Source organism: Salvelinus alpinus, chromosome 22 (assembly GCF_045679555.1).
Source record: "Salvelinus alpinus chromosome 22, SLU_Salpinus.1, whole genome shotgun sequence".
NCBI classification, from domain to species: domain Eukaryota; kingdom Metazoa; phylum Chordata; class Actinopteri; order Salmoniformes; family Salmonidae; genus Salvelinus; species Salvelinus alpinus.
Genome location: NC_092107.1, coordinates 17,081,273 through 17,108,459, shown reverse-complemented (window position 1 = coordinate 17,108,459; position 27,187 = coordinate 17,081,273). Strand labels below are relative to the sequence as shown.

General features: G+C 42.1%; 2 protein-coding genes across 6 annotated transcripts; both read right to left on the bottom strand.

Moving 5' to 3' along the window:
• Positions 1 to 6,114: 6,114 nt before the first annotated feature.
• LOC139548705 (sodium/potassium-transporting ATPase subunit gamma-like) lies at positions 6,115 to 10,002 on the bottom strand (the record flags this gene model as incomplete). Its single annotated transcript, XM_071358442.1, has 6 exons — positions 6,115 to 6,226; positions 6,915 to 6,946; positions 7,160 to 7,234; positions 7,515 to 7,550; positions 8,486 to 8,523; positions 9,920 to 10,002. Coding segments are annotated over 6 exons (297 nt in total), but the record flags the coding sequence as incomplete, so codon positions are not given.
• A 468-nt stretch (positions 10,003 to 10,470) lies between these two features.
• On the bottom strand, positions 10,471 to 27,187 carry LOC139549135 (FXYD domain-containing ion transport regulator 6-like). 5 transcript variants are annotated; one of them, XM_071359282.1, is made up of 8 exons: positions 26,630 to 27,187; positions 22,412 to 22,465; positions 16,779 to 16,832; positions 14,739 to 14,780; positions 14,528 to 14,620; positions 14,401 to 14,443; positions 14,233 to 14,282; positions 10,471 to 13,151 (listed from the first exon to the last, which is right to left on the bottom strand). In XM_071359282.1, the coding sequence occupies exons 3-8, from the start codon at positions 16,825 to 16,827 to the stop codon at positions 13,078 to 13,080; spliced, it is 351 nt and encodes a 116-aa protein (XP_071215383.1). In that variant the 5' UTR covers positions 16,828 to 16,832; positions 22,412 to 22,465; positions 26,630 to 27,187; the 3' UTR covers positions 10,471 to 13,077. The 5 variants fall into 5 exon arrangements, with proteins under 5 accessions (XP_071215383.1, XP_071215382.1, XP_071215384.1 ...); XM_071359281.1 differs by lacking the exon at positions 22,412 to 22,465 and having other exon boundaries at positions 26,630 to 27,183; XM_071359283.1 differs by lacking the exon at positions 22,412 to 22,465 and having other exon boundaries at positions 14,546 to 14,620; positions 26,630 to 27,182.

Below are 27,187 nucleotides of genomic sequence, written 5' to 3'. Positions count from 1 at the left end.
GTCCACTGCAAATCTACCATTCCAGTGTTTTACTTGCTATATTGTATTTACTTCACAACCATGGCCTTTTATGTCTTTACCTCCCTTATCACACCTCATTTGCTCACATTGTATATAGACTTATTTTTCTACTGTATTATTGACTGTATGGTTGTTTATTCCATGTGTAACTCTGTTTTGTTGTATGTGTCGAACTGCTTTGCTTTATCTTGGCCAGGTCGCAATTGTAAATGAGAACTTGTTCTCAACTTGCCTACCTGGTTAAATAAAGGTTAAATAAAAAAAATAAAAAAAGAGTGTATAAAGTCTGTACATCTGCTGTCTCAGTCACTGCCTGTCACCAAGGAAGTACCCCAAGGCTTGATCCCAGGCCCCACGCTCTTCTCAATTTACATCAACAACATAGCTCAGGCAGTAGGAAGCTCTCTTATCCATTTATTTGCAGATGATACAGTCTTATACTCAGCTGGCCCCTCCCCAGATTTTGAGTTAAATGCTCTACAACAAAGCTTTCTTAGTGTCCAACAAGTTTTCTCTGCCCTTAACCTTGTTCTGAACACCTCCAAAACAAAGCTCATGTGGTTTGGTAAGAAGAATGCCCCTCTTTACTACCTCTGAGGGTTTAGAGCTTGAGGTAGTCACCACATAAAAGTACTTGGGAGTATGGCTAGACGGTACACTGTCCTTCTCTCAGCACATATCAAAGCTGCAGGCTAAAGTTCAATCTAGACTTGGTTTCCTTTATCGTAATCGCTCCTCTTTCACCCCACCTGCCAAACTAACCCCGATTCAGATGACCATCCTACACATGCTAGATTACGGAGAGAGGTGCTCTCAAGCGGCTAGATGTTCTTTACCATTCGGCCATCATATTTGCCAATTCTCCTTATAGGACATATCACTGCACTCTATACTCCTCTGTAAACTGGTCTATAAACTGGTCATCTCTGTATACCCATCGCAAGACCCACTGGTTGATGCTTATTTATAAAACCCACTTAGGCCTCACTCCCCTCTATCTGAGATACCTACTGCAGTCCTCATCCTCCACATACAACACCTGTTCTGCCTGTCACATTCTGTTAAAGGTCCCCAAAGCACACACATCCCTGGGTCGCTCCTCTTTTCAGTTCACTGCAGCTAGCGACTGGAACGAGCTGCAACAAACACTCAAACTGGACAGTTTTATCTCTTCATTCAAAGACTCAATCATGGACACTCTTACTGACAGTTGTGGCTTCTATGCGTGATATATTGTTGTCTCTATCTTCTTGCCCTTTGTGCTGTTGTCTGTGCCCAAAAATGTTTGTACCATGTTTTGTGCTGCTGCCATGTTGTCTTGTGTTGTTGCTACCATGTTGTCATGTTGTGCTGCTATCATGCTGTGTTGTCATGTGTTGATGCCATGCTATGTTGTCTTAGGTCTCTCTTTATGTGGGGTTGTGTTGTCTCTCTTGTCGTGATGGGTGTTTAGTCATATACAAAGTCTGAAGTTTACATACACCTTAGCCAAATACCATTAAACTCAGTTTTTCACAATTCCGAATTTAATCCGAGTAAAAATTCCTTGTTTTAGGTCATGTGTAATGTCAGAATAATAGTAGAGAGAATGACTTATTTCAGCTTTTATTTATTTCATCACATTCCCAGTGGGTCAGAAGTTTACATACACTCAATTAGTATTTGGTAGCATTTCCTTTAAATAGTTTAACTTGGGTCAAACATTTTGGGTAGACACAAGCTCCCACAATAAGTTATGTGAATTTTGGCCCATTCCTCCTGACAGACATGGTGTAACTAAATTAGGTTTGTAGGCCTCTTTGCTCCCACACGCTTTTTCAGTTCTGCCCACAAATATTCTATAGGATTAAGATCAGAGCTTTGTGATGGCCACTCCAATATCTTGACCTTGTTGTCCTTAAGCCATTTTACCACAACTTTGGATGTATGCTTGAGGTCATTGTCCATTTGGAAGACCAAGCTTTAACTTCCTGACTGATGTCTTGAGATGCTGCTTATATATATTCACATAATTTTCCTCCTCATGATGCCATCTATTTTGTGATGTGCACCAGTCCCTCCTGCAGCAAAGCACCCCCACAACATGGTGCTGCCAACCCCGTGCTTCACGGTTGGGATGGTGTTCTTCGGCTCGCAAGCCTCCCCCTTTTTCCTCCAAACATAACAATGGTCATTATGGCCAAACAGTTCTATTTTTGATTCATCAGACCAGAGGACATTTCTCCCAAAAGTATGATCTTTGTCCCCATGTGCTGTTGCAAACCATAGTCTGGCTATTGTTATGGCGGTTTTGGAGCAGTGGCTTCTTCCTTGCTGAGCGGCCTTTCAGGTTATGTCGATATAGGACTCGCTTTACTGTGCATATCGATACTTTTGTACCGGTTTCCTCCAGCATCTTTACAAGGTCCTTTGCTGTTGTTCCAGGATTGATTTGCACTTTTTGCACCAAAAAACGTTAATCTCTAGGAGACAGAACGCGTCTCCTTCCTGAGTGGTATGGCGGCTGCGTGGTCCCATGGTGTTTATACTTGCGTACTATTGTTTGTACAGATGAACGTGGTACCTCCAGGCATTTGGAAATTGCTCCCAAGGATGAACCAGACTTGTGGAGGTCTACAATTTGTTTCTGAGGTCTTGGCTGATTTCTTTTGATTTCCCCATGATGTCAAGCAAAATAGGCACTGAGTTTGAAGGTAGGCCTTGAAATACATCCACAGGTACACCTCCAATTGACTAAAATGATGTCAATTAGCCTATCAGAAGCTTCTAAAGCCATGACATCATGTTCTGGAATTTTCCAAGCTGTTTAAAGGCACAGTCCACTTAGTGTATGTAAACTTCTGACCCACTGGAATTGTGATACAGTGAATTATAAGTGAAATAATCTGTCTGTAAATAATTGTTGGGAAAATTACTTGTGTCATGCACAAAGTAGATGTCCTAATCGACTTGCCAAAACTATAGTTTGTTAACAAGACATTTGTGGAGTGGTTGAAAAATGAGCTTTAATGACTCTAAACTTCCGACTTCAACTGTATATATATTTTTTTTGGGGGTAGGCCGACATTGTAAATAAGAATATGCTCTTAACTGACTTACCTAGTTAAATAAAGGTTAAATAAAATAAACCCATTCAATCCCCATGAAGAGAAGTGAAAGCCTTCTGTATCCAATTCTAGTCTTATTTTATTCAAGGATGTCATTAGAATAAAGATGAGGACAATTAAACGTATTTCATTGAAATGTTGAAAGCGAAGAAGGAACGAAGCAACATTCGAGAGAGAAAGAGGAGGTAAACTAATAGCATTAGGGGAAATATGTATCTTGAAAAATATAAATCAAATTCGCTAGCCTATACTTGTAACTTTGTAGGCCGCATGTGTTGCACCAGAATTGCATGTTCTCTCCCTGCTTCATCATGGTTTAAACGAGGTGCGTAATTCCAGTCCATATTATACAGTATACTGCTACAGTACAGTAATACAGTTCACACTGGAGCTTGTTGCATTTATTTTCCCTAGAGAGCATACCTAAATCTATGGGCTTTTATGCTTTTCTGTTGTGAGGAATGTGCAGTAGCCTATACAGTGCATTTGGAAAGTATTCAGACCCCTTCTGTTTTACCAAATTTTGTTACATTACAGCCTTATTCTAAAATTGATTACATATTTTTTCCCTCATCAATCTACACACAATACCCCTTAATGACAAAGCTCAGTTGGTAGAACTGGCTCAGTTGGTAGAGCATGGCGCTTGCAACGCCAGGGTTGTGGGTTCATTCCCCACGGGGGGACCAGGATGAATATGTATGAACTTTCCAATTTGTAAGTCGCTCTGGATAAGAGCGTCAGCTAAATGACTTAAATGTAAATGTAAAAACAGGTTTTTCGATATTTTTTCAAATTTGTAAAAAATAAAAAACAGATACCTTATTTACATAAGAAGTAAGACCCTTCCCTATGATACTCGAAAGTGAGCTCAGGTGCATCCTGTTTTCATTGATTTACAACTTGATTCGAGTCCACCTGTGTAAATTCAATTGATTGGACATGACAGGCACACCTGTATATATATATATAAGGACCCACAGTTGGCAGTGCATGGAGGAGCAAAAACCAAGCCATGAGGTTGAAAGAATTATCCTTAGAGCTCCGAGACAATATTGTGTCGAGGCACATATCTGGGGAAGGGTACCAATCGAACATCCCTGGAGAGACCTGAAACTTGCTGTGCAGCAACGCTCCCCATCGAACCTGACAGAGCTGGAGAGGATCTGCAGAGAAGAATGGGAGAGAATCCCCAAATACAGGTGTTCCAAGCTTGTAGCGTCATACCCAAGAAGACTCAAGGCTGTAATCGTTGCCAAAGGTGCTTCAACAAAGTACTGAGTAAAGGGTCTGAATAGTTATGCAAATGTGATATTTCAGTTTTTTTTATGGGGTATTGTGTGTAGATTGATGAAGGGAAAAAACAATTTCATACATTTTAGAATAAGGCTGTAACCTACTAAAATGTGGAAAAAGTCAAGGCGTCTGAATACCTTACGAAGTCATTGGGTGCAACACATTTCATGGCGTCTAGGCCTCGTCTATAGCCTAGGCATGGCCTACGGTCCGTTCCATTGGAAACTGTACAATAACATCTATTATTCTATCTTAGGCTACATAGGCTAATAATGATGTGACTATAAAATAGGTCAAATAAAAAATAGGTAGAGGTAGTCACTATCTAGTCTATTTTAGGCCTGCCTATGCCAGATTGCAAGATCATGGGAATTCATGGAAAGGATAGCACATAAAAGATGGGATGATTTGTAATAGTTGAGACTATAAGCCACAATTTTGGCTGTTCTGTTAAATGTCCATAAGATATTCACCCATTTAGCCTCCAGGGTAGGTGTGCGTGTGAATGTGTTCCTGTGTGTGTGAGAGAGAGATGGTGATCAAGAAAACGTTGAAAGAGAGAGAAAGATTATGTTCACAATATAATGATGAGAGCTAAACTAGTCTGTGTGTGTGTGTGTGTGTGTGTGTGTGTGTGTGTGTGTGTGTGTGTGTGTGTGTGTGTGTGTGTGTGTGTGTGTGTGTGTGTGTGTGTGTGTGTGTGTGTGTGTGTGTGTGTGTGTGTGTGTGTGTGTGTGTGTTTGCACGCACTAACACAGTGTGGCTGTTGTGGGGGTGGAGGACGGTGTTTACAGAAGGACATTGCTGAGCCCTTTGACCCAGAGGAGGTCCTGCAGGAGCTGCACAAAAGGGACAAAGAGAGCGGTGTGTAGACTAAGCCTACTAGTCTATTAAAATGTGCAACAGAAACCGTTTACTCCAAACGCTCTTCAACGTTTCCTAAAAGCTGTTGGGTTCCTTAAAACGGAAGTTGTAGTTCATTTTAATGATATGGTTTCCGCTCATTGCCTTTCCAATCCGAATAGTATACAAAGTGTTTGGCACAAGCTGCACATCTGTAAATTAACAATTCTTCCACGCTCCAAAGTGGAGGTAAGTTCCATCCAACTTCTTCCACCCGCTTCGTTTTTTTGCCAGAACAATACGGAACTCAACAGCTTTCGGATGAAACAGATTAAACGTTTTGCAACGGAATCCAGCACACCCCCTGGTTGTTTTTCAGGTTTGATAAATAGCGCAAGACAAGTCTATGGCCAAATAATATGTTTTGCTGCCATCTCGTGGCCACATATGTTACATGTAGGGATGGGACAGTCTCCAACTTCATTCAGTACCGAAACAATTGAGAGGCAACAGCAGGGTTTGAACATTTTATGGTTACTGGGCACTTCACTTTCTGAGCCATTAATATGGAGACCACTTGGCAGTGATTCGTTGTAGGCTTCTGCTAACACGGAGGCTATAGCACTGTTTGGCCAGTATAGGCCTAACAACATAGATTTACAATCTCAGTGACAACTTTGCATTTTAGCAGATGCTCTTATCCAGAGCGACTTACAGGAGCTATTCGGGTTAAGTGCCTTGCTCAATAGCACGTGGACAGATTTCTCAAACGCTCAGCAGAACACCCTAACAAATTTACACCGGTTGATTTTCAACGTACTTTGTAGTAAAACACAGGACAGCGACAGTGGGTCCACAGTTTATCAATACAAAAAGGAATGCAGTCTCACACGTTACAGTCAACAACACACAAGCGCCCAGCCGTCCTACGCTAGGGGTTTCTCTTCAACCTTTCTTTCCTGGAACACACACAGCAGAGGGGCAAGACGTTAACAACAGAATTCACTGAATCTTTACTGTATATTCTCTTGTGGAAATAGTGACTGTTACAATGCCATTTATATTCCTCCCTTCAGGTGTAGTAGATAGATCTAACATAGTCAAGTATTTAACTCGTGGATTTTGGTACGACTGTAAATGAAAGCCTGAATTACTCGTACTATTACATACAGTAAAATGTATAACTGATTCATTAGGAGTACAGTACATACATTGCGGACCATGATTCCTCATTCATGAATAATCTCGTATTCTTCCAGTACCCAAGAAACACTTGGAGGAGAGAAGTCAAGGCAGAAATGACTGAGAGCTGCCACAACTGGTGTGAACTGGGAAAATGTGTCCCAAACCGAGTGAGATGGGGGGCATTCGTCAACGGCCTATGCTCCTTATAGGAGCCAAGCGCTTCAGTCAAGTTTGTCTTCCAGGACCCCTTATTCTATGTCTCAAAATGACCAGCAGATGTCACTTAAGTACTGCTTCACAACTGCTTTCCCTGAGAGCATCTTGCTCAACGAATCCCTACGGTCTCTACAACACCACATATTCATTTATTGACCAGCGAAGGAGGGATGTGCCTCTCACACTCAAGATGTAGCCTATATCTCATCTTATTTGTATTCCATTGTCTGATATGAGGACACTCACCCTGGGCTTTCCACACCTGCGGATTTTGTTGCCTAGGGAATGAGAGAGAAAACCAATCAGGGAGTGATGATGATACAGTCTATTACAGCACTCCCCATGCCCCTAACAGACAGCAAGGCAATAGAGAACACTATCAATAAATTGGTTTAAGGTGGGGTTGTTTAATCGCTTTAAGTCAGTCAGGTTGGAGAGAGTGCACACACACACACACACACACACAGAGAGAGTCTGGTCTGGGGACTCACTGGCCAGCAGGAGAACAGACAGGATCATGATGACTGCAACGAAGGTCAGACCTCCAATACGAAGAGTCTGGTAGTCTACAACACAGAGGACACACTCATCATAAGCTCACCTATGGTAACATATCTTTCTCTTTCTCTCCTGTCTGTCTGTCTGTCTGTCTGTCTGTCTGTCTGTCTGTCTGTCTGTCTGTCTGTCTGTCTGTCTGTCTGTCTGTCTGTCTGTCTGTCTGTCTGTCTGTCTGTCTGTCTGTCTGTCTGTCTGTCTCACTCATTGCCATTAGGCATTATGAAATGATCAAATGCCTATCTTTATCAGACAACCATGTTTGTGCAGTACCATTTTGTTGTCTCTTACCGTACACAAATTCTGCATCAGGGTCGTACTCGGTAGCTGAGGAGAGAGCAGAGAACACAAGATAAGATCCAAGAGGATATCCACACTCTACAGGCCGGGAACACTCAGAGGAGTGACAGAAATAGAATAGACAGAGAAACATACTGTTGTCCAGCCCTGTGGCTGTTATTGCCATCTGGGGGCCTAGGTTTGGGGGCTACCACAAACCCCTGAGGTACCTTATTGCTATTATAAACAGGTTACCAACGTAATACGAACAGTAAACAAGTAGTTTTGCGTCATACCCGTGGTATATTGTCTCATATTCGGTACCGTGGCTTTCAGCCAATCAGCATCCAGGGTTCGCACGACCCGGTTTCTAACAATATATGACTGACTCAAAAGTCAACCTGACCCACAGAAAGTCAAGGTAAATCTCCCAGAGCAGGTCACACCAATATGTTATGATGAGCCACGGTCCCTGTTATGTTAGACTGCTCCAGATAAGGAGCAGGCTAATATGTTGTGTCTGTTGTTTGAGTTTGTGAAGGTGCTTTGGGATATGTACTGTATGTATGTACAGTGCACTGCAAAGCTAGCCAGCTTGTGTCGGTCTCTGTAGCCACAGCATACTAAATGAATGTTTACTATGTGGCTAGAACAACGAGCTAGCACATGATTCCCTGTGGCGTTCTGCCCGTTACCTGACTGGCTAGTGATGAACATGAAACATGATCAGGCCACAGGTTGTGGCTATTGCCTGATAAACCCATGGTATAACAGATAACTGAGACTAGAGGGGACACCTATGGGCATGATCTCCACGTTGTAATTCTTTTTTTTTTGGAATATAGGACACATGAAATGTATAATGGAAAATCATCATGAACTATAATATAACAAGGAGAGTCAAAACGTTAAACTTCTCGGAGGACAAAACGGGCTATTTGTGTCTAGTGCCGGTAATTGAAATTCAGTGATGTAAAACGTACCTCCGGCGGCAGACATGGTGGCTGGTCTGTGTGAGTGTCTGTTAGGATGAAGGAAATGAGTAAGAGATATACAAAAGCTGTATCCATGTCTACAATAACATTTGCTGAGTCCCTAGTCATTCATTGTAGTATGGTATGCTTAGAAAATCTGTTTTGGTTTGACACCGGCATCGCTGACGGGGTACAATTAGTCAATATGTAACATATTTTGGTTTGTCTAGTTAGCAAATGATTTATATCAGTAGCATTACCAATGAAAACAGGCATTCTGTTAGTCCTGAAACCCACTGTCTCGTGGTTATGGATTCAGATAGATCACAATTCAATAATCTGTTTTTAATAAATCTGGGGAATGTTTTTTAATGGTTTTATCCAGCTTTTATGAAAGTCCGTTGACAGGTTAAGAAACTCTAGAAGTCCAAACACATTGGTTTAGCTGGTTCTTCATCTTTAGCCTTTATGTCTGACTAATTGCTAGAGAGGGTAGTAGAGGTATTGATTTACACACACACACACACACACACACACACATACACACACACACACACACACACACACACACACACACACACACACACACACACACACACACACACACACACACACACACACACACAGTACTCTGTTCTTTTGATCTAAATCTCTATGCCTTTAATCATTAACTTACATGGATTGAAGATTCAAATATCCCTGAGTTCATTTTGTTCGGGCCAGTCTCACATGTGTGTAAGTACTAGTTGTGAAATATGTGAGAGTGTATGTGCCTGTGTGTAAACTTCCGTGTCCAAGTATTCTGTGTGTGTGGTTTTTCAGTGCATGAGTGACGTACTTTAGCAAAAACTCAACTCATTAACCTTGACACCCCCTACAATCACCCTCTAAAAGGCATTCATTCATGTGAGACAAGAATATTTCCGCGTTACATGTCCTCAATATGGGATTACTATTATTTTTTAACTCTGCATCGTTGGCAAGCATTTCGCGATAAAGTTTACACCTGTTGTGTTCGGCGCATGTGACAAATAACATTTGATTGGATTTGTAGAGCACCCTGACAAAAGTCAACATCAATAAATGCTTATTGCTAGTCCGATAATATTTTACAGTGTAATTTTAGACCAGTACAGTTTTCCCTTCGACTGATCAATATGAATGTATAGAAAAGTAATACACCATGTTATTGATATGATAAAGTTTGGAATCAAAAGCAGATGATGCATGAAAAGCTGGCCCTTTTCCCAACTATACAGTATTTCCAAACTAGCTAGCTGTGATTGCTTATGAGTTGCTTGAGTTAAATAAACAATAATTCAACAGGTAGGTATACACTTATCCAACAATTACTCCTCGGTATCATCGAGTATCATGTATTTGAAGTACTAACGGTCTATCAATCTCTAGCCATAGCATTCGGGAGATCCAGGTTGGACTCACCTGTGGTGTTGGAAGGCTCCTCTGGCTATGTGAGATCCTCTCAGGTGTGCCTCCTTCTGTCTCTGTAGCCAGCTGCAGTCCAGTCACCTCCTGCCTCATCTACCCCCCCCCCCCCCCCCCATCTCTCACTCTGTGACACCCATAATTCAGCCTGTCCGGCTTTCCCTACCCCACCAGCCATCCATTTACATGTTTATAGGCCTATAAAGCGTGGCCTTCAGACCCGATAAATAGTGTGAGATGGTAACCTTTGGAATCATTGAGGCGCAGTGTTCACATTACTGTGACTAACCTAGGAGGAAATGCACGCCATTTTGTACCCTACTTTTGAAGTAGCACTCACACAACCTTGGTTGACTTTGAGTTAGACATTGGCAGGTTTATTGCATTGTCATTGTGTTGTAGTTCTTGGTAGTGTGACTTTGTCGCTTACCACAATTATGACCAGAATCACAGGTGAGCAGTGGTTGGTGGCTATTTGTCTCCAAATAAGTCAACTATACATGTGAACCATAACATTACAACTCAAACTGTATAAGTAAACAAATAGGTGAAGGTTATTGGCGATAGACTCTTTATTTCGATGTTAAAAGCACAACATACAGCTATACAATACAACCTCATGCACAGAGTGAACAGAGTTAGTTACTTATTGTCGTGACAGTGTTTTTTTGGGGTTGTAACAATGACACTCTGCACAAGACTGCATGCATCTGACCGCGTGACCATACGCTTTACCTGATGTCTGATACAGAGCAAATGATCTTTTCCTTTGATTTCCTTCACCTAATTTGGCGGCTAAAACTATGACTCTGGCACACTTAGTATCTACACACACTCTCTCTCAGTCACACGTAGGCCCGCTCTCTCATTAACTAAACGCATGGTCGATCATACAAAACAGAGAGACACCATTGGTTGAGACTGATTTTGCAATCGGCTACCGTAACTTCTCAACTAAACAATAAGAGGGACACAGATTTGCGGCACTGGTGTGGGAACCGTCCAATCATAGCCTGCCTCTAAGGGCGGTATCGCCCGGCTCGGCCAATGACAGAGGAGGACACTAGATTGGACGGTTGTCTAGGACAAGGCAGTGATATAGCTGATGTATGAGCTCACTTCACAACAGTGACTACTGTTGGTGAGCTCCTAGTTAACTCTGATGCATTCTTGTGCTTGGTCAGCAAACTGTGGCAGTTTGATTCTCGTGTGTAAGGCGCAACACAGCCAAATACACACAACCTCTCAGACACACATACAAACCACCCAAACTCATGTACCCACACAGGCACACATATATTGACATATATATAGCTAGAACTGTATACTGTGTATAGGGTATTTATACTAGTATATAATGCTTGTACACTACAGTTCAAAAGTTTTGGGTCACTTAGAAATGTCCTTGTTTTTTTAAATTAAAGCACATTTTTTGTCCATTAAAATAACATCAAATTCATCAGAAATACAGTGTAGACATTGTTAATGTTGTAAATTACTACTGTAGCTGGAAACGGCTGATTTTTTACGAAATATCTACGTAGACCAACAGAGGCACATTATCAGCAACCATCACTCCTGTGTTCCAATGGCATGTTGTGTTAGCTAATCCAAGTTGATCATTTTAAAAGGCTAAATGATCATTAGAGAACCCTTTTGCAATTATGTTAGCACAGCTGAAAACTGTTAAAAGCTAAAACTGGTCTTCTTTAAACTAGTTGAGTATCTGGAGAATCAGCATTTGTGGGTTCGATTACAGGCTCAAAATGGCCAGAAACAGTTTGTCTAGTTTGAGAAACAGACGCCTCACTGGCAGCTTTATTAAATAGTACCCACAAAACACCAGTCTCAACATCAACAGTGAAGAGGCGACTCCAGGATGCTGGCTTTCTAGGCAGAGTTCTTCTGTCCAGTGTCTGTGTTCTTTTGCCCATCTTAATCTTTTCTTTTTATTGGCCAGTCTGAGATATGGCTTTTTCTTTGCAACTCTGCCTAGAAGACCAGCATCTAGCATCTGCACTAGTATTCCCAAGACTCTGATCAGAGGGTTGCGTGTTTGATCCCAGTCGTGGATACCGGTGTTCATTTTTTGTTATATCCCTATCCCAAACTTGAACCCTTCCTTAACCATTCGGAATGAGTACCTAAACCTAATGTTTTATCCCAATCCCAAATCTTAACCTTTACCTTAACCATTCGGAATGAGTGCCTAAACTTAATAAAAGAAAAAGCCATAAAGCCGTACTATTTAATGAAGCTGCCAGTTGAGGACTTGTAAGGCGTCCGTTTCTCAAACTAGACACTCTAATGTACTTGTCCTCTTGCTCAGTTGTGCACCGGGGCCTCCCACTCCTCTTTCTATTCTGGTTAGAGCCAGTTTGTGCTGTTCTGTAACGGGAGTAGTACACAGCGTTGTATAAGATCTTCAGTTTCTTGGCAATTTCTCACATTGAATAGCCTTCATTTCTCAGAACAAGAATAGACTGACAAGTTTCAGAAGAAAGTATTTTTTTTCTGGACATTTTGAGCCTGTAATCGAACCCACTAATGCTGAAGCTCGATATACTCAACTAGGTTAAAGAAGGCCAGTTGTATTGCTTCTTTAATTAGCACAACAGTTTTCAGCTGTGCTAACATAATTTCAAAAGGGTTTTCTAATGATCAATTAGCCTTTTAAAATGATCAACTTGGATGAGCTAACACAACGTGCCATTGGAACAAAGGAGTGATGGTTGCTGATAATGGGCCTCTGCACTCCTATGTAGATATTCAATAAAAAATGTGCAGTTTCCAGCTACAATAGTCATTCACAACATTAACAATGTCTACACTGTATTTCTGATCAATTTGATGTTATTTTAATGGACATAAAATGCACTTTTCTTTAAAATACAAGGACATTTCTAAGTGACCCCAAACTTTTGAACGGTAGTGTATATATTGTATATCATCTACCACGTGAAAAACGTCATTAAGGACAATTGTTACAAAAGTGAAAGTGATAATAACAGCTCAGAAAAATATAGCAAACAGTAACCTCTAAAACCTAAAGACGATAGAAACACAGAATATAAGCTAAACACAAACAAGAACAACATTTCTTGACATATCTCTAATTATTAAGAACTGTGGTAAAGGCGATCTGCAAAAAGGTGTCACTGGCTAAGACGACAAACTGGAGACCGACTGTCGCAGAAAGGCACAGGTACACACGAGATCACTGAGACACCTACACGGGCACAGAGCACGGAACAATAGGTTAGAGGTTTATTTACATCTGCATTATCCCCCCACCCACCTCTACACTCTCCTACCCCTTGTCCTGTGGTCGCACAGTCTTCCTGTTGCATCATCTTCATTCTTCTGCATCATCTTTGTCATCGACAGCGTCATCATTGTGTTGGTCCTTAGGAAGTGGTTCACAGTGGTGTAAAGTACTTAAGTAAAAATACTTTAAAGTACCACTTAAGTACTTTACTATTTATATTTTTGACAACTTTTACAGCTAAAGAAAATAATGTATTTTTTACTCCATACATTTTCCCTGACACCCAAAAGTACTCGTTACATTTTGAATGCTGAACAGAACAGTAAAATTGTCCAATTCACACACTTATCAAGAGAACATCCCTGGTCATCCCTACTGCCTCTGATCTGGCGGACTCACTAAACACAAATGCTTTGTTTGTAAATTACGTCTGAGTGTTGGAGTGTACCCATGACTATCCGTAAAATTTAAAAAATTTAAAATAAATTGTGCCTTCTGGTTTGCCTAATATAAGGAATTTGAAATGATTTATACTTTTGATATATTTTTGAAATTACATTTACTTTTGATACTTAAGTATATTTAAAATCAAATACTTTTGGACTTTTACTCAAGTAGTATTTTACTGGGTGACTTTCACTCTTACTTGAGTCATTTTCTATTAAGGTATCTTTACTTTTACTCAAGTATGACAATTGTGTACTTTTTCCACCACTGGTGGTTCAGTGGCAGATATGGTTATACGTCAGTCAGGTGGGGAGGCAGTCTGGTTGGGCTGACTCAGTTCTCAGCCTTAGCTTCAGGCTCTGGCTCCGGTTCCTTAGCTGTGTTTGGACAGAAGAGGGGGAATCAAGGAAACTCGTATGACTTCATGAAAAGTCATCGAGTTTGGGGGAGTAATTTCAAAGTGGCCGAAACATAGGGGGAACCTAGGCATCGACTACGAAGAATCACTCCCAATGGTTGAACACAACTATGGATTGGTGTCAAGGTTGTTCGAGGGGGTGTGTGAGGGGTGAGTGGGTAGTGACAAGGCTCTCACCTTTGGACACGATCAGGGTCTCTGCCGTCGCCTCTTCGTCTCCAGGGGCCCTGCGATAGAACCAAGAGGACAGACATTGGTTGTCATGGTGACCACCGATGGAGAACACAGCCCCATAACAACAGAGCAGAAATGTAATCGACCAATCAGGCACAATTGCTGACTTACTTGAGCTTCTTCTCCTGATTGGGACAGCAGCGACATTTTCGGCCTAGAACGGACAACAAATCATGATCATGATCTTAAAATCAACAATCAAAGAGCCAATAAGTATGTGTGGCGTAGTTAGACTTACTGAAGTATGAAGACTTACTGAGGATGAGGAGGATGCCCAGCGCGAAGAGTACCACACCAAAGACCAGTCCACAGATCCGCAGGCTATGATAGTCTACACAGGCACACAGAGAGGAGGGACGTCTACTTATGAAAGTCTTCTTTCATGGCTATTGGAACATTGTCAGTTGATGGGGAAGAGCATCAAGACCCACTAATAGGGGTCTACTTACCATAGACAAATGGGTCCACCTCTTTCTTCTCCTTTTCACCATCTGAAAATACAGGCACGGAGAAAGGCAAGGAAATGAGATACTAGCCATATAGAACATCTAGCGATCGTAGCAGTTTTCAATGCTGTACATACCTAGCAGTATAATGGGGCTGGGGTTAACATGGCTAAACACATTGATTACACACAGGTTACTCACCCTCGGCACATAGGTCTGCGACTGCTGAGAGAGAGAGCGAGAGAGAGAGAGAGAGAGAGAGGTGGTCGTAGGTGGTCTTCACGGGCTCTTATTTGAACTACAGTACGATGTCACATCCAGAGCTTGGATAAGGATCTTGGCAGGTTACGGTATTCACATCCAGAGCTTGGATAGGGATCTTGACAGGTTGCGGTATTCACATCCAGAGCTTGGATAGGGATCTTGACAGGTTACGGTATTCACATCCAGAGCTTGGATAGGGATCTTGACAGGTTACGGTATTCACATCCAGAGCTTGGATAGGGATCTTGACAGGTTACGGTATTCACATCCAGAGCTTGGATAGGGATCCTGACAGGTTACGGTATTCACATCCAGAGCTTGGATAGGGATCTTGACAGGTTACGGTATTCACATCCAGAGCTTGGATAGGGATCTTGACAGGTTACGTTATTCACATCCAGAGCTTGGATAGGGATCTTGACAGGTTACGGTATTCACATCCAGAGCTAGGATAGGGATCTTGACAGGTTACGGTATTCACATCCAGAGCTTGGATAGGGATCTTGACAGGTTACGGTATTCACATCCAGAGCTTGGATAGGGATCTTGACAGGTTACAGTATTCACATCCAGAGCTAGGATAGGGATCTTGACAGGTTACGGTATTCACATCCGGTTGTGCAATGGCACTGGCCTTGTGGATGATTTGTTGAATGGGCTACCTCAGTTACCTCCCCGTCCTCCTCCTCCTCCTCCCCTACTCTATTCTTCCAACCCCCGCTCCCTGTGTCAATTCATTTCCTAAATTCCCCATCAGCAAACACCGTCCGGCCCGGTGCAAAAACCCCAGACTTTCTATCTGCTCCACAACCCCATTGTGTTTGTGTGTGCACTCTACTCAGCATGTATAAGCATATCAACAGACAGAGAGTCACACTGAATGGGGAGTGAGTGCATGAAAACAAGGAATTATAGTGGGAGGGAGATTAATGGAGGAAAATGTACATCTGGAGATGGAGAAAGGGAAGAGGGAAAAGGAGAGATGTATAGTCTGGAGACGGAGACGAGAGACAAAAGAGGAAAGGAGGAAAGAGAGAAACCAGACCAGACGGTGTGAACAAAACACAGATGAAAGAATGGAGAGGATACAGAGAGAAGAAAGGAGGGCAGGAAAAGAGGGTGGGAAAGAACGTGAACTGAAGACAGGTGGGAAAACGCCAAAGCAATAGAATGTGGAAGGTTCGTCTGATTGACAGACAAGCAAGAGTCTGGATAACACCAGATGACATGGATGGCTCAGTTGCTCTCTCCAGTGATGTACTGAACCTATGACTTCACACTTAGAATCTTAATGGCACAATAATGTGTGTGTGTGTGGCAGAGTTACAGTTAATGTGTGTGTGTGTGTGTCATGGCCTAAATATACTTGTGATATACAGTATATTACATTGTACTTGGAATATACAGTATAGTACATTATACTTGGGATATACAGTATAGTACATTATACTTGGGATATACAGTATAGTACATTATACTTGGGATTTACAGTATAGTACATTATACTTGGGATATACAGTATAGTACATTATACTTGGGACATACAGTATATTACATTATACCTGGGATATACAGTATAGTACATTATACTTGGGATATACATATCAACACACAGACACACTGTACTACGCATGCAAAGGAAATAAGCCTCAGGCTCTAGAACACGTCAGTTCATTAATGTTCAGTCAAAACCCCATGCCTGCCATGTCATGCCACGGCCCTCCCCTGTGTCTCCTGCCTCCCTGTGGATAGAGCGGTAGTGGTGGAGGGGGCACTTACCAGCCACATACACCAGGAGCGAAAAGAGGAAGAACAGAACAGTTTCCATGGTAACTGCAGAAAGAGAGAGAGAAAGAGAAAGAAATAGAGCGAGAGAGAACTGTGTTAGTTGGATACATGCCACGCACATACACACCAAGACACACATGTAAGGTTGGAAAACGGCCCTCACATCACCCTTGTATTGAACCAACCTGTTGTGTAACCCCACTAAACTTTATTCTTATTGCATAACATTAAATGAAACATACACTGGTAGATAGATAATGATACTAAATCAGGCAGCTGTGAGCCCCAATGCCTGCAGACGGATTGGTATTGATCCATTCATTTTTTACCAATCAAGTGTCTCATTTTCAGTTACATTCTCAAACCAGTACTACACAGACATCTTGGTGGGAATAGAAGCTAGATGTAAGAGTTGCCAAGCTGCCGGAGTTATTAGAGTAATGGGTTGAAGATGAGCCCACTACAGACAGATGGTTACAATACCACAGTAGATTACTTGGATTCAGGCTTTTTATGGAAAGAAACTTGCCTTCCAGGCAAAGAGATGACACCAATCCCTCCGTTGTTTCCCCTCTCCTCTCTTTTCCCGTCTCTCTATCCATCTACGTTCTCCATGTTCTGTGCCCCACTTCCCATGGAGCATATCCTTTATTGATACCACCATGAAGATTGCGTGGGAGAGAACACGTTCGGCTAAACAGGACCCAAGCCATTAGCATAGCATCACAGTCCAGATGCTGCTTGTGCAGTGTTCACCTCCAAACTCCCTTAAAGACCTTGGCCTTGAAACAGCTTTAAGTGGCGAGCCCAGCCCCATGGTCACAGGTTGACGTTTTTTGGGGGATGAGTCATGTTCTGGACGCAGGTAATTTCCTCAATGATAGGGCACTTAGTAAGTGGGTAACAAATGGTCTAATGAACTGGTGGAGAGTGGCTTCAGAGCTCACATTGTTGTCATGTTGAATCCAGGCAATTATTCACAGATCTACACGTTTCGCATATTTGTCATTCGTGGCATTAAGAGCATCGCTTGCAAAAGCCAAACTGATTTCTCAGTCTAGTACAGTAAGTCTCTACACACAGTTACGTGGATTCATATTAGTCCGTAAACCGGCTGCATGTTTTACCTGGTTGCATGTTATCACTATTCTACCCGGCTACAGTATGTGTGCTTTATATGCCTGCTGTTGTCTATATCCAGACAGGTTCTGGGTTATGACTGGGACCATAGCACTCAGTCACCACGGAGCAGACATTAGTGGGTTGTTATGTCTGGCTCTGTGATGTTGCGTCTACTCCCGCCACCCTCCCTAGCTGCACTAAAAAGGACAATGTTGCATTCATGATCCACACATTCAGTCAGTCACCGCCCATCCCGGCCCTCTAACCCTGGGCTACTCGTAAGCAGGAGATACACAGGCAGGGAGGAGGTCTACAGGATGAGGACGTGTGGTGAAGGATAATAGACATCCACAGATGTGGCCAGAAGGTCTTCTCCGAGAGGGGGGACGGGTTCATCTGCGTGGTGATTGAGGCTTAACAGTTGCTACAACCTCAACACCGTCAAGCTCCACTGTGACTTTTGACCGTGAACTTTAAACCCTCTCATTGTTCAACACAGCATTCCTATCCTCTTCCTATTCAATCATCACATCCTGTCCTTTTTACCCATCTGATTTTTACCCATCTTTTTACCCACTTTCTTTTTAAAAATGTGAAATGTCAGAATAATACTAGAGAGAACTATTTATTTCAGCTTTCATTTCTGTCATCACATTCCCAGTGGGTCAGAAGTTTACATACACTCAATTAGTATTTGGTAGCATTGCCTTTAAATTGTTTAACTTGGGTCAAACATTTCAGGTAGCCTTCCACAAGCTCCCACAATAAGTTGGGTGAATTTTGGCCCATTCCTCCTGACAGAGCTGGTGTAACTAAGTCAGGTTTGTAGGCCTCCTTGCTCGCACATGTTTTCAGTTCTGCCGACAACTTTTCTATAGGATTGAGGTCAGGGCTTTGTGATGGCCACTCCAATACCTTGACTTTGTTGTTCTTAAGCCATTTTGCCACAACTTTGAAAGTATGCTTGGGGTCATTGTCCATTTGGAAGACCCATTTGCGACCAAGCTTAACTTCCTGACTGATGTCTTGAGATATTGCTTCAATATATCCACATAATTTCCCTTCTTCGTGATGCCATCTATTTTGTGATGTGCACCAGTCCCTCCTGCAGCAAAGCACCACCACAACATGATGCTGCCACCCCGATGCTTCATAGTTGGGATGGTATTCTTCGGCTTGTAAGCCTCCCCCTTTTTCCTCCAAACATAACGATGGTCATTATGGCCAAACAGTTCTATTTTTGTTTCATCAGACCACAGGACATTTCTCCAAAAAGTACGATCTTTGTCCCCATGTGCAGTTGCAAACCATAGTCTGGCTTTTTTATGGCGGTTTTGGAGCAGTGGCTTCATCCTTGCTGAATGGCCTTTCAGGTTATGTCGATATAGGACTCGTTTTACTGTGGATATAGATACTTTTGTACCTGTTTCTTCCAGCATCTTCACAAGGTCCTTTGCTGTTGTTCTGGGATAGATTTGCACTTTTCGCACCAAAGTACGTTCATCTCTAGGAGATAGAACGCGTCTCCTTCCTGAGCGGTATGACGGCTGTGTGGTCCCATGGTGTTTATGCTTGCGTACTATTGTTTGTACAGATGAACATGGTACCTTCAGGCATTTGGAAATTGCTCCTAAGGACAAACCAGACTTGTGGAGGCCTACAATTTTTTTTCTGAGGTCTTGGCGGCTTTCTTTTGATTTTCCCATGATGTCAAGCAAAGAGGCACTGAGTTTGAAGGTAGTCCTTGAAATACATCCACAGGTATACCTCCAATTGACTCAAATGATGTCAATTAGCCCACCAGAAGCGTCTAAAGCCATGACATCATGTTCTGGAATTTTCCAAGCTGTTTAAAGGCACAGTCAACTTAGTGTATGTAAACTTCTGACCCACTGGAATTGTGATACAGTGAAATACTCTGTCTGCAAACATTTGTTGGAAAAATGACTTGTATCATGTACAAAGTAGATGTCCTAACCGACTTGCCAAAACTATAGTTTGTTAGCAAGAAATGTGTGGAGTGGTTGAAAAACGAGTTTCAATGACTCCAACCTAAGTGTATGTAAACTTCCGATTTCAACTATGTATGTATGTATGTATGTATGTATGTATGTATGTATGTATGTATGTATGTATGTATGTATGTATGTATGCATGCATGCATGTATGTATGTATGCATGTATGTATGTAGAGAGAGGCATAGAGGACCCCACTTACACATAGCTACCTTGCTAATGGTACTGATAGCGCGTTAACATAGCGAAGGTAAAGGCTACGTGACACCTTGGATGACCTCTAGGGGGATTAGGCACCCTTTTCAAAGCTCCATACTTCTACTACTAGTCTACACTATAGACACAATAAAAACACAGGACTGAGGAGCACAGTACAAGCTATTAGTCCACCCAGCACAAAGGATTTACATTCAAAACACATTTGAACCTTTTCAACAAGCTGAAAAGGAGGGATAGGAAAAGGATGACAGTGAATGGGGCGAGGCAGGAAGCTGAGGCATGATAGCAAATACAAGCCACTGAGGTCCATTCAGTAGTGTTTACCTCAGAGTAGAATGTTAGAGCTCTGCAATTTGGCCTAAAAATCATATCTCCATTTTTTTATGGGCGATTCACGATCTACACTGTACCTCTGAATAAACGTTGTTGCACAATTCAAAGTCAAATGCGCAGTATTTCAAACCGTCAGCAATAATCTAATGAATTAAAGGGCTTTTGAAATGATACTTCGGCCACATTTTCCAGAACCAACGTCCATTGATTCTCCTGTTTTAGTAGTTGCTCGTACGGTTAGAAAGGTTCACGTCTCCTTTATCACAGTAAAATAATGTCTCCGCGTGTTCCGGTGTCCGTGTGACCCATTCTGTTGGAACAAACCTCCAATGCAAATAGCGAGTTGAAACCACTTGTCAGAGAGGAAGAAGTGATCTCTCCTCTTTGTTTTTTTTGTGAGTGACAAGGGGAGGGACTTGGTGTGTGTGTGTGTGTGTGGACATAGGAAGGTGCACACAGCACAGAAGGAGTGATGGAGACGACGTAAGAACAAGCGGACATAAACGCTCATGAAAACAAAACAAATGTAAAAATGTGATTCTTGCGATACGGGCATTTGCAATTGCACTAAAACATACATTCTAATGAATTGAATTAGTTCTATATATCGCCTAGCCCTAACTGACAGTGAGGAATGACCTGCTGTCAACTGTCTAACAATCAGGACCAGAGGGCAAGAAAAACACAATGTCAATAGTCTGAAATTCCACCCAGTGGGAAAGTGCAATTCAACCAGTTCTACGTCTCAGATCAGAGGTTGACAATTTGGAATCCCGTGGGAAAGCTGTTGTTTGGGTGTGGCACCGCCAGCCAAGCCAGTGCTAGTGACACAGACACTCAAGTTCACCTCCCTTGCTAGAAATGAGAAGTGCCACCCGATTCACTGGCCTCTATGCCTCTCCTTAACCCACTTTTGTCACTCCATTGTTTGTATGTGTCACAATTCAGTCCCATGGTGCTGCCAGCACCTCGCTTTGTCTGAGCTAGAAGGGGGAAGGGTAGAGCAGAGGGGGAAGGGCAGGCAGAAACTGAGGCAGAAGCAGCGGCATCCTGGGTTGACGTCGGTGTAGACATCTACAGAAGCAACAAACCCAGGGAGGGAGCTATGACTCGAGCCCAAGACCATGAACGATGAATTATGCATATGGAAGAAGACATCGAAATAAACGTCATAGTGGAAATGCTGTCGTGTGTTGTGACCCGTTGTTTATCTTCCTTCTCTGTGTGAGTTTTCACACCTGAACGCTCACGCCTTTGTTTGCGAGTGTCTAGGCCATGATCAAACCCGCACTCTTGGTTCCAAAAGGGTTCCATGTAGAACACTTTTTGGTTCCAGGGTTCTACATGGAGCTCAAACTGTTAAGGGTTGTATATGGAACTCAAAAGGGTTCTCCCTGGAACCAAAAGGGTTCAACATGGTACCAAAAAGGTTTCTTCAAAGGGTACTCCTATGGGGACAGCTAAAGAACCCTTTTAGGTCCTAGATGGCACTTTTTTTCTAAGAGTTTAGAGTGTATGGTTGTGGGAAATTATATTTGGGAGCATTGTGATCTAACTGCTGGAGCTTGGTTTCTCTCTGGATCTTACCCATTATTGTTATTTCTATGTCGATTTGACACTGATCGCTATCTCCCTGGGACACCCAGACTCATGTAAAAGCTCCCATATCTACAGTGGCAAGAAAAAGTATGTGAACCATTTGGAATTACCTGGATTTCTGCATAAATTGGTCATCAAATTTGATCTGATCTTCATCTAAGTCACAACAGTAGACAAACACAGTGCGCTTAAACTAATAACACACAAATTATTGCATTTTTCTTGTCTATATTGAATACATCAGTTAAACACTCACAGTGTAGGTTGGAAAAAGTACGTGAATCCCTAGGCTAATGACTTCTCCAAAAGCTAATTGGAGCCAGGAGTCTACTAACCTGGAGTCCAATCAATGAGACAAGATTGGAGATGTTGGTTAGAGCTGCCTTGCCCTATAAAAAACACTCACAAAATTTGAGTTTGCTATTCACAAGAAGCATTGCCTGATGTGAACCATGCCTCGAACAAAAGAGATCGCAGAAGACCTCAGATTAAGAATTGTTGACTTGCATTAAGCTGGAAAGGGTTACAAAAGTATCTCTAAAAGCCTTGATGTTCATCAGTCCACGGTAAGACAAATTGCCTATAAGTTGAGACAGTTCAGCACTGTTGCTACTCTCCCTAGGAGTGGCCGTCCTGCAAAAATGACTGCAAGAGCACAGCACAGAAAGCTCAATGAGTTAAGAAGAATCCTAGTGTCAGCTAAAGACTTACAGAAATCTCTGGAACATGCTAACAACTCTGTTGACGAGTCTACAATACGTAAAACACTAAACAAGAATGGTGTTCATGGGAGGACACCACGGAAGAAGCCACTGCTGTCCAAAAAAACATTGGTGCACGTCTGAAGTTTGCAAAAGTGCACCTGGATGTTCCACAGCGTTACTGGCAAAATATTCTGTGGACAGATGAAACTACAGTTGAGTTGTTAGGAAGCAACACACAACTCTATGTGTGGAAAAAAAGGCACAGTACACCAACATCAAAACCTCATCCCAACTGTAAAGTATGGTGGAGGGAGCATCATGGTTTGGGGCTTCTTTGCTGCCTCAGAGCCTGGACAGCTTGCTATCGTTAACGGAAAAATGAATTCCCAAGTTTATCAAGACATTTTGCAGGAGAACTTTAGGCTATCTGTCTGCGAATTGAAGCTCAACAGAAGTTGGGTGATGCAACAGGACAACGACCCAAAACACAGAAGTAAATCAACATCAGAAGGGCTTGAACAGAAGAAAATACGCCTTCTGGAGTGGCCCAGTCAGTCCTGACCTCAACCTGATTGAGATGCTGTGGCATGACCTCAAGAGGACAGTTCACACCAGACATCCCAAGAATATTGCTGAACTGAAACAGTTTTGTAAAGAGGCTGATTCCCAACTACAGAAAACGTTTGGTTGAGGTTATTGCTGCCAACGGAGGGTCAACCAGTTATTCAATCCAAGGGTTCACATAATTTCCCCACCCTGCACTGTGAATGTTTACACGGTGTGTTCAATAAAGACAAGAAAAAGTAAAATTGTTATTAGTTAAGCAGACTGTGTTGGTCTGTTGTTGTGACCTAGATGAAGATCAGATTGAATTTTATGACCGATTTATGCAGAAATCCAGGTATTTCCAAAGGGTTCAAATACTTGTTCTTGCCACTGTAGGTGTTTGGGAGGTAGGTCAGGCGTTTGAAGAGTGCAGAATGATTATCTATTTACCCCATCTCACTGACAAAACAGCTGCTCTTACCCGAGACAAACCCCTTTATTACTGACAATGTGATTTTAGAGTACCTCTCTGCTGATGAAAGATGCATGTAGCTGTGAAATTAAAGGAAACACCAACATAACGTGCCTAAATAGGGTGTTGGGCTAACACAACCTGCCAGAACAGCTTCAATGCACCTTGGTATAGATTCTACAAGTGTCTGGAACTCTATTGGAGGGATGTGACACCGTTCTTCCACGAGAAATTCTATCATTTGGTGTTTTGTCTCATATATTGTTTACATCGTTTTTTTCATGCTCATCAAACCATTCAGGGACCACTCGTGCCCTGTGGATGGGGGGAGGGTGGGGGGGGGGGGGGGAATTGTCATCCTATGGAGACATAGCCATAATCATCCTGGAAGAGATGGCTAGAAATGGTTCACCAGAATGGCTGTGTATTTATTGCCGTTTACCTTGCCCTTCTAACGGGTTGAGTGGACCTAAACCATGCCAGGAAAAAGGAAGCAACCTACACCATAACAGAGCTTCCAGAACTCTCATTTACTAAGTGTTTCCTTTATTTTGACAGTTACCTGTAGCGCTCCACAATGCCGCTGCCTCTGATTAGCTCTCAGGTGTGCGTGCCTCATCTGTCGCTTTACTACAACTCGCTCATTCTCATTATGTGATCCAGACGTGTTATAATACAACCCAAATAGAACAGGCAAATGATGAATTAGCACAAAATACAGGGCATCAAGATCCTTTCTGGAGCAAGACCCCATGGCTTATGGCTTAGCATCTTTGCCATCACCGTGATTGTAAATCTCCATGACAACAAGACATTGGACGTGCCTACTGCCATGGCGCCGGGGTATTGCTACGGCAACTGTTTCCATCAGGTGACTACTATTCGAGGTACCAAGTACTGTCGGCGAGGGATGTGTGCCGAGTGGAGGGAGGTGGGCTCGAGATGGTATTGTCATGAAAAACTTTAGTATGTGAGAAGAGAAGAAAGGGGTGGGGACACAGTGATGAGATTCAAACGTTAATTCATGCTTGTTCACGCTCAACATAAGCCTTTATTCTACAGGGTTGTTCCACTAGAAGAGTGCCTTTTCATATTTTAAGTAGAAATTGTGCGCCAATATTTAATTAAAAAAATCTATTATATTAAGTTCCCTTTAAGTTCCCCCATCATTGTAATGCCCTAGTTATTTTTGTTGCTTTGACAAAGTCATATCTAAGATGATCATTTACTTCATGTGATTAGTGATTCATCCAATCTCATCAAATATCTGTCCCTTATTTTAAGGTAAACCCTGCTACGTGAACTGAACTCGTTTTAATATGGTGAAACGATTTATTTTTACAAATATTTTTTCAAAAGAAACATTGCACATCTAACAATCAAATCATAGTGATAAGGCAGGTGAGCTGGTTCTACTCCTTTTGGCCATTTTCGGGTATTTTGTGGTGGAAAACTGAGCGGGTCGACCATAATACATTAACCCTGTTACCCAGAAAGACCGGCTACAAATGAACATCTTTTTGTGAAGCTTGCATTCAACTGCCGCTCCCTGTTGCACACAACAAGCTTCAATTCCCCCTGTATATATGGCTTATTTAAGATTAAATCATCAACCCTGTTACTTTATTTGGCACTAAATAGGCACTTACTGTAGTCATTTTTTTTATTTAACCTCGAGATGCTAAAACGTGTATTTTTTTTTGTTTACATTAAGTCCAATTTGTAAGTCGCTCTGGATAAGAGCGTCTGCTAAATGACTTAAATGTAAATGTAAATGTAAGTCGAACATGTGTTGTTTATGAAAGAATGTTAAAATAAGGTGAAATAAAAACATTTTGGGACTAAATTACACTACCCAAAAGGTAATCATTTGCTGGAACGACCCAACAGCTCATGACAACCAAATGAACGAACACAAGTGCCTCCGTTTAATTATTGCAGGCTACCTACCACATATCCATCATCCACAGATAAGCTTTTTTCGCGCTCCCAGACCACTGCCCAAAATGGAGACTGGGAGGGACAATAACTCCCGAATAATTGTATCAGTTTTTATATTATAACATTGCCTATAGTGTGTCTCTGGTGTTACCTACATTACGACATAGCCGTAGTTTGCATAACTGTGCATGAGTGTGTTTTATAATTTGCAAAGGCGAGATAGTCTTGTTAGCTCATCATGGACACCGTGTCTGGCGCGAGCTCCGCGAGTCTGCCACTTTCACCGATCCTAACCTGTTGCTTTACCACTAGACTTGCCAGTATTGTGGACAAGGGAGTATTCAGGCGCTTCAAATAATTCGTTCTACATACCATTTAGACCTATTTGGCCTAGGACTAATTATACAAACTGTTGAATGTTGTGTGTCTGCTCTGCACGAGACGACTTGGCTGAACTAACATCATGCACTGCCACTGTGAAAAGAACACACCCTCACGGCATTAGAATCGATTGCATACAAAAACAAGTCGAGACCTTTATAGTTTAGGCCTATTTGGAGAAAAAAAAGCTCTTACAGACGTTATTTTTGCAAAATAAAATGCAATTAGTGAATATATATATTTTATATCCATCATGTAACTTATATTATGCATGCATAGGCCTATACACATTGAGACAAGTTCTCAATACATTATTCACATCAATATTTCAGGAAAATAGCTGTTGCCTATATTATTTATTAGCCAATACACCCCACTCATTTGACCAGATACCAGGTTCCAAATATTTAGCTCCAACTAGGCAGACAATAACACGCTGTAGATATGAGAACGCACACGCCCCTTTTGAATTATGTCGAAAAACAAACATGCCCAATTTATCTTCTTACCTCTTTCTATTATCTTGACGTTGAGCTACAAATTGATTGACCCCAATCCAATCCACGACAATGATCAGCTTCTTCTCGCAAAGCGTAATTATTGTTTCAATTTCTATAATCTGTGCCTTCTCACTGTCCAAGTGCAGTCCCACGAAGGGTTCTTGATCGTGTCGCGCTCTTAGAATGTAAAAATAGTTTGCCAATATCTTTGTTGGAGAATCTCAATGTTTCTTCTGTTCTTATTGATTACAAAAGGTCTCTTGATGTCTATCACGTTCTTTCTGTCTGTCTCTCTCTCACTCTCTCTACCGCACACACCAGCCCAGCCTCACACGAATTGAACGTGAGACTGTGTTGCGCACACACGACCCCCTGTTGATGTTCGTGAGCATCTAGCCATCTACCCGTAGCTTTCCGCGCGTCTTCCCGTCGGTTGAATCGGGCACCGAACCAGTTACAAATATACACTGAATGTGTTTTTGATGTAAACCACAATGTTGGGAGACTGGAGAGAGAGAGATTGACATTAGGGAGCAGTTGAAATGTACACAATTGTTACCTGGAGGA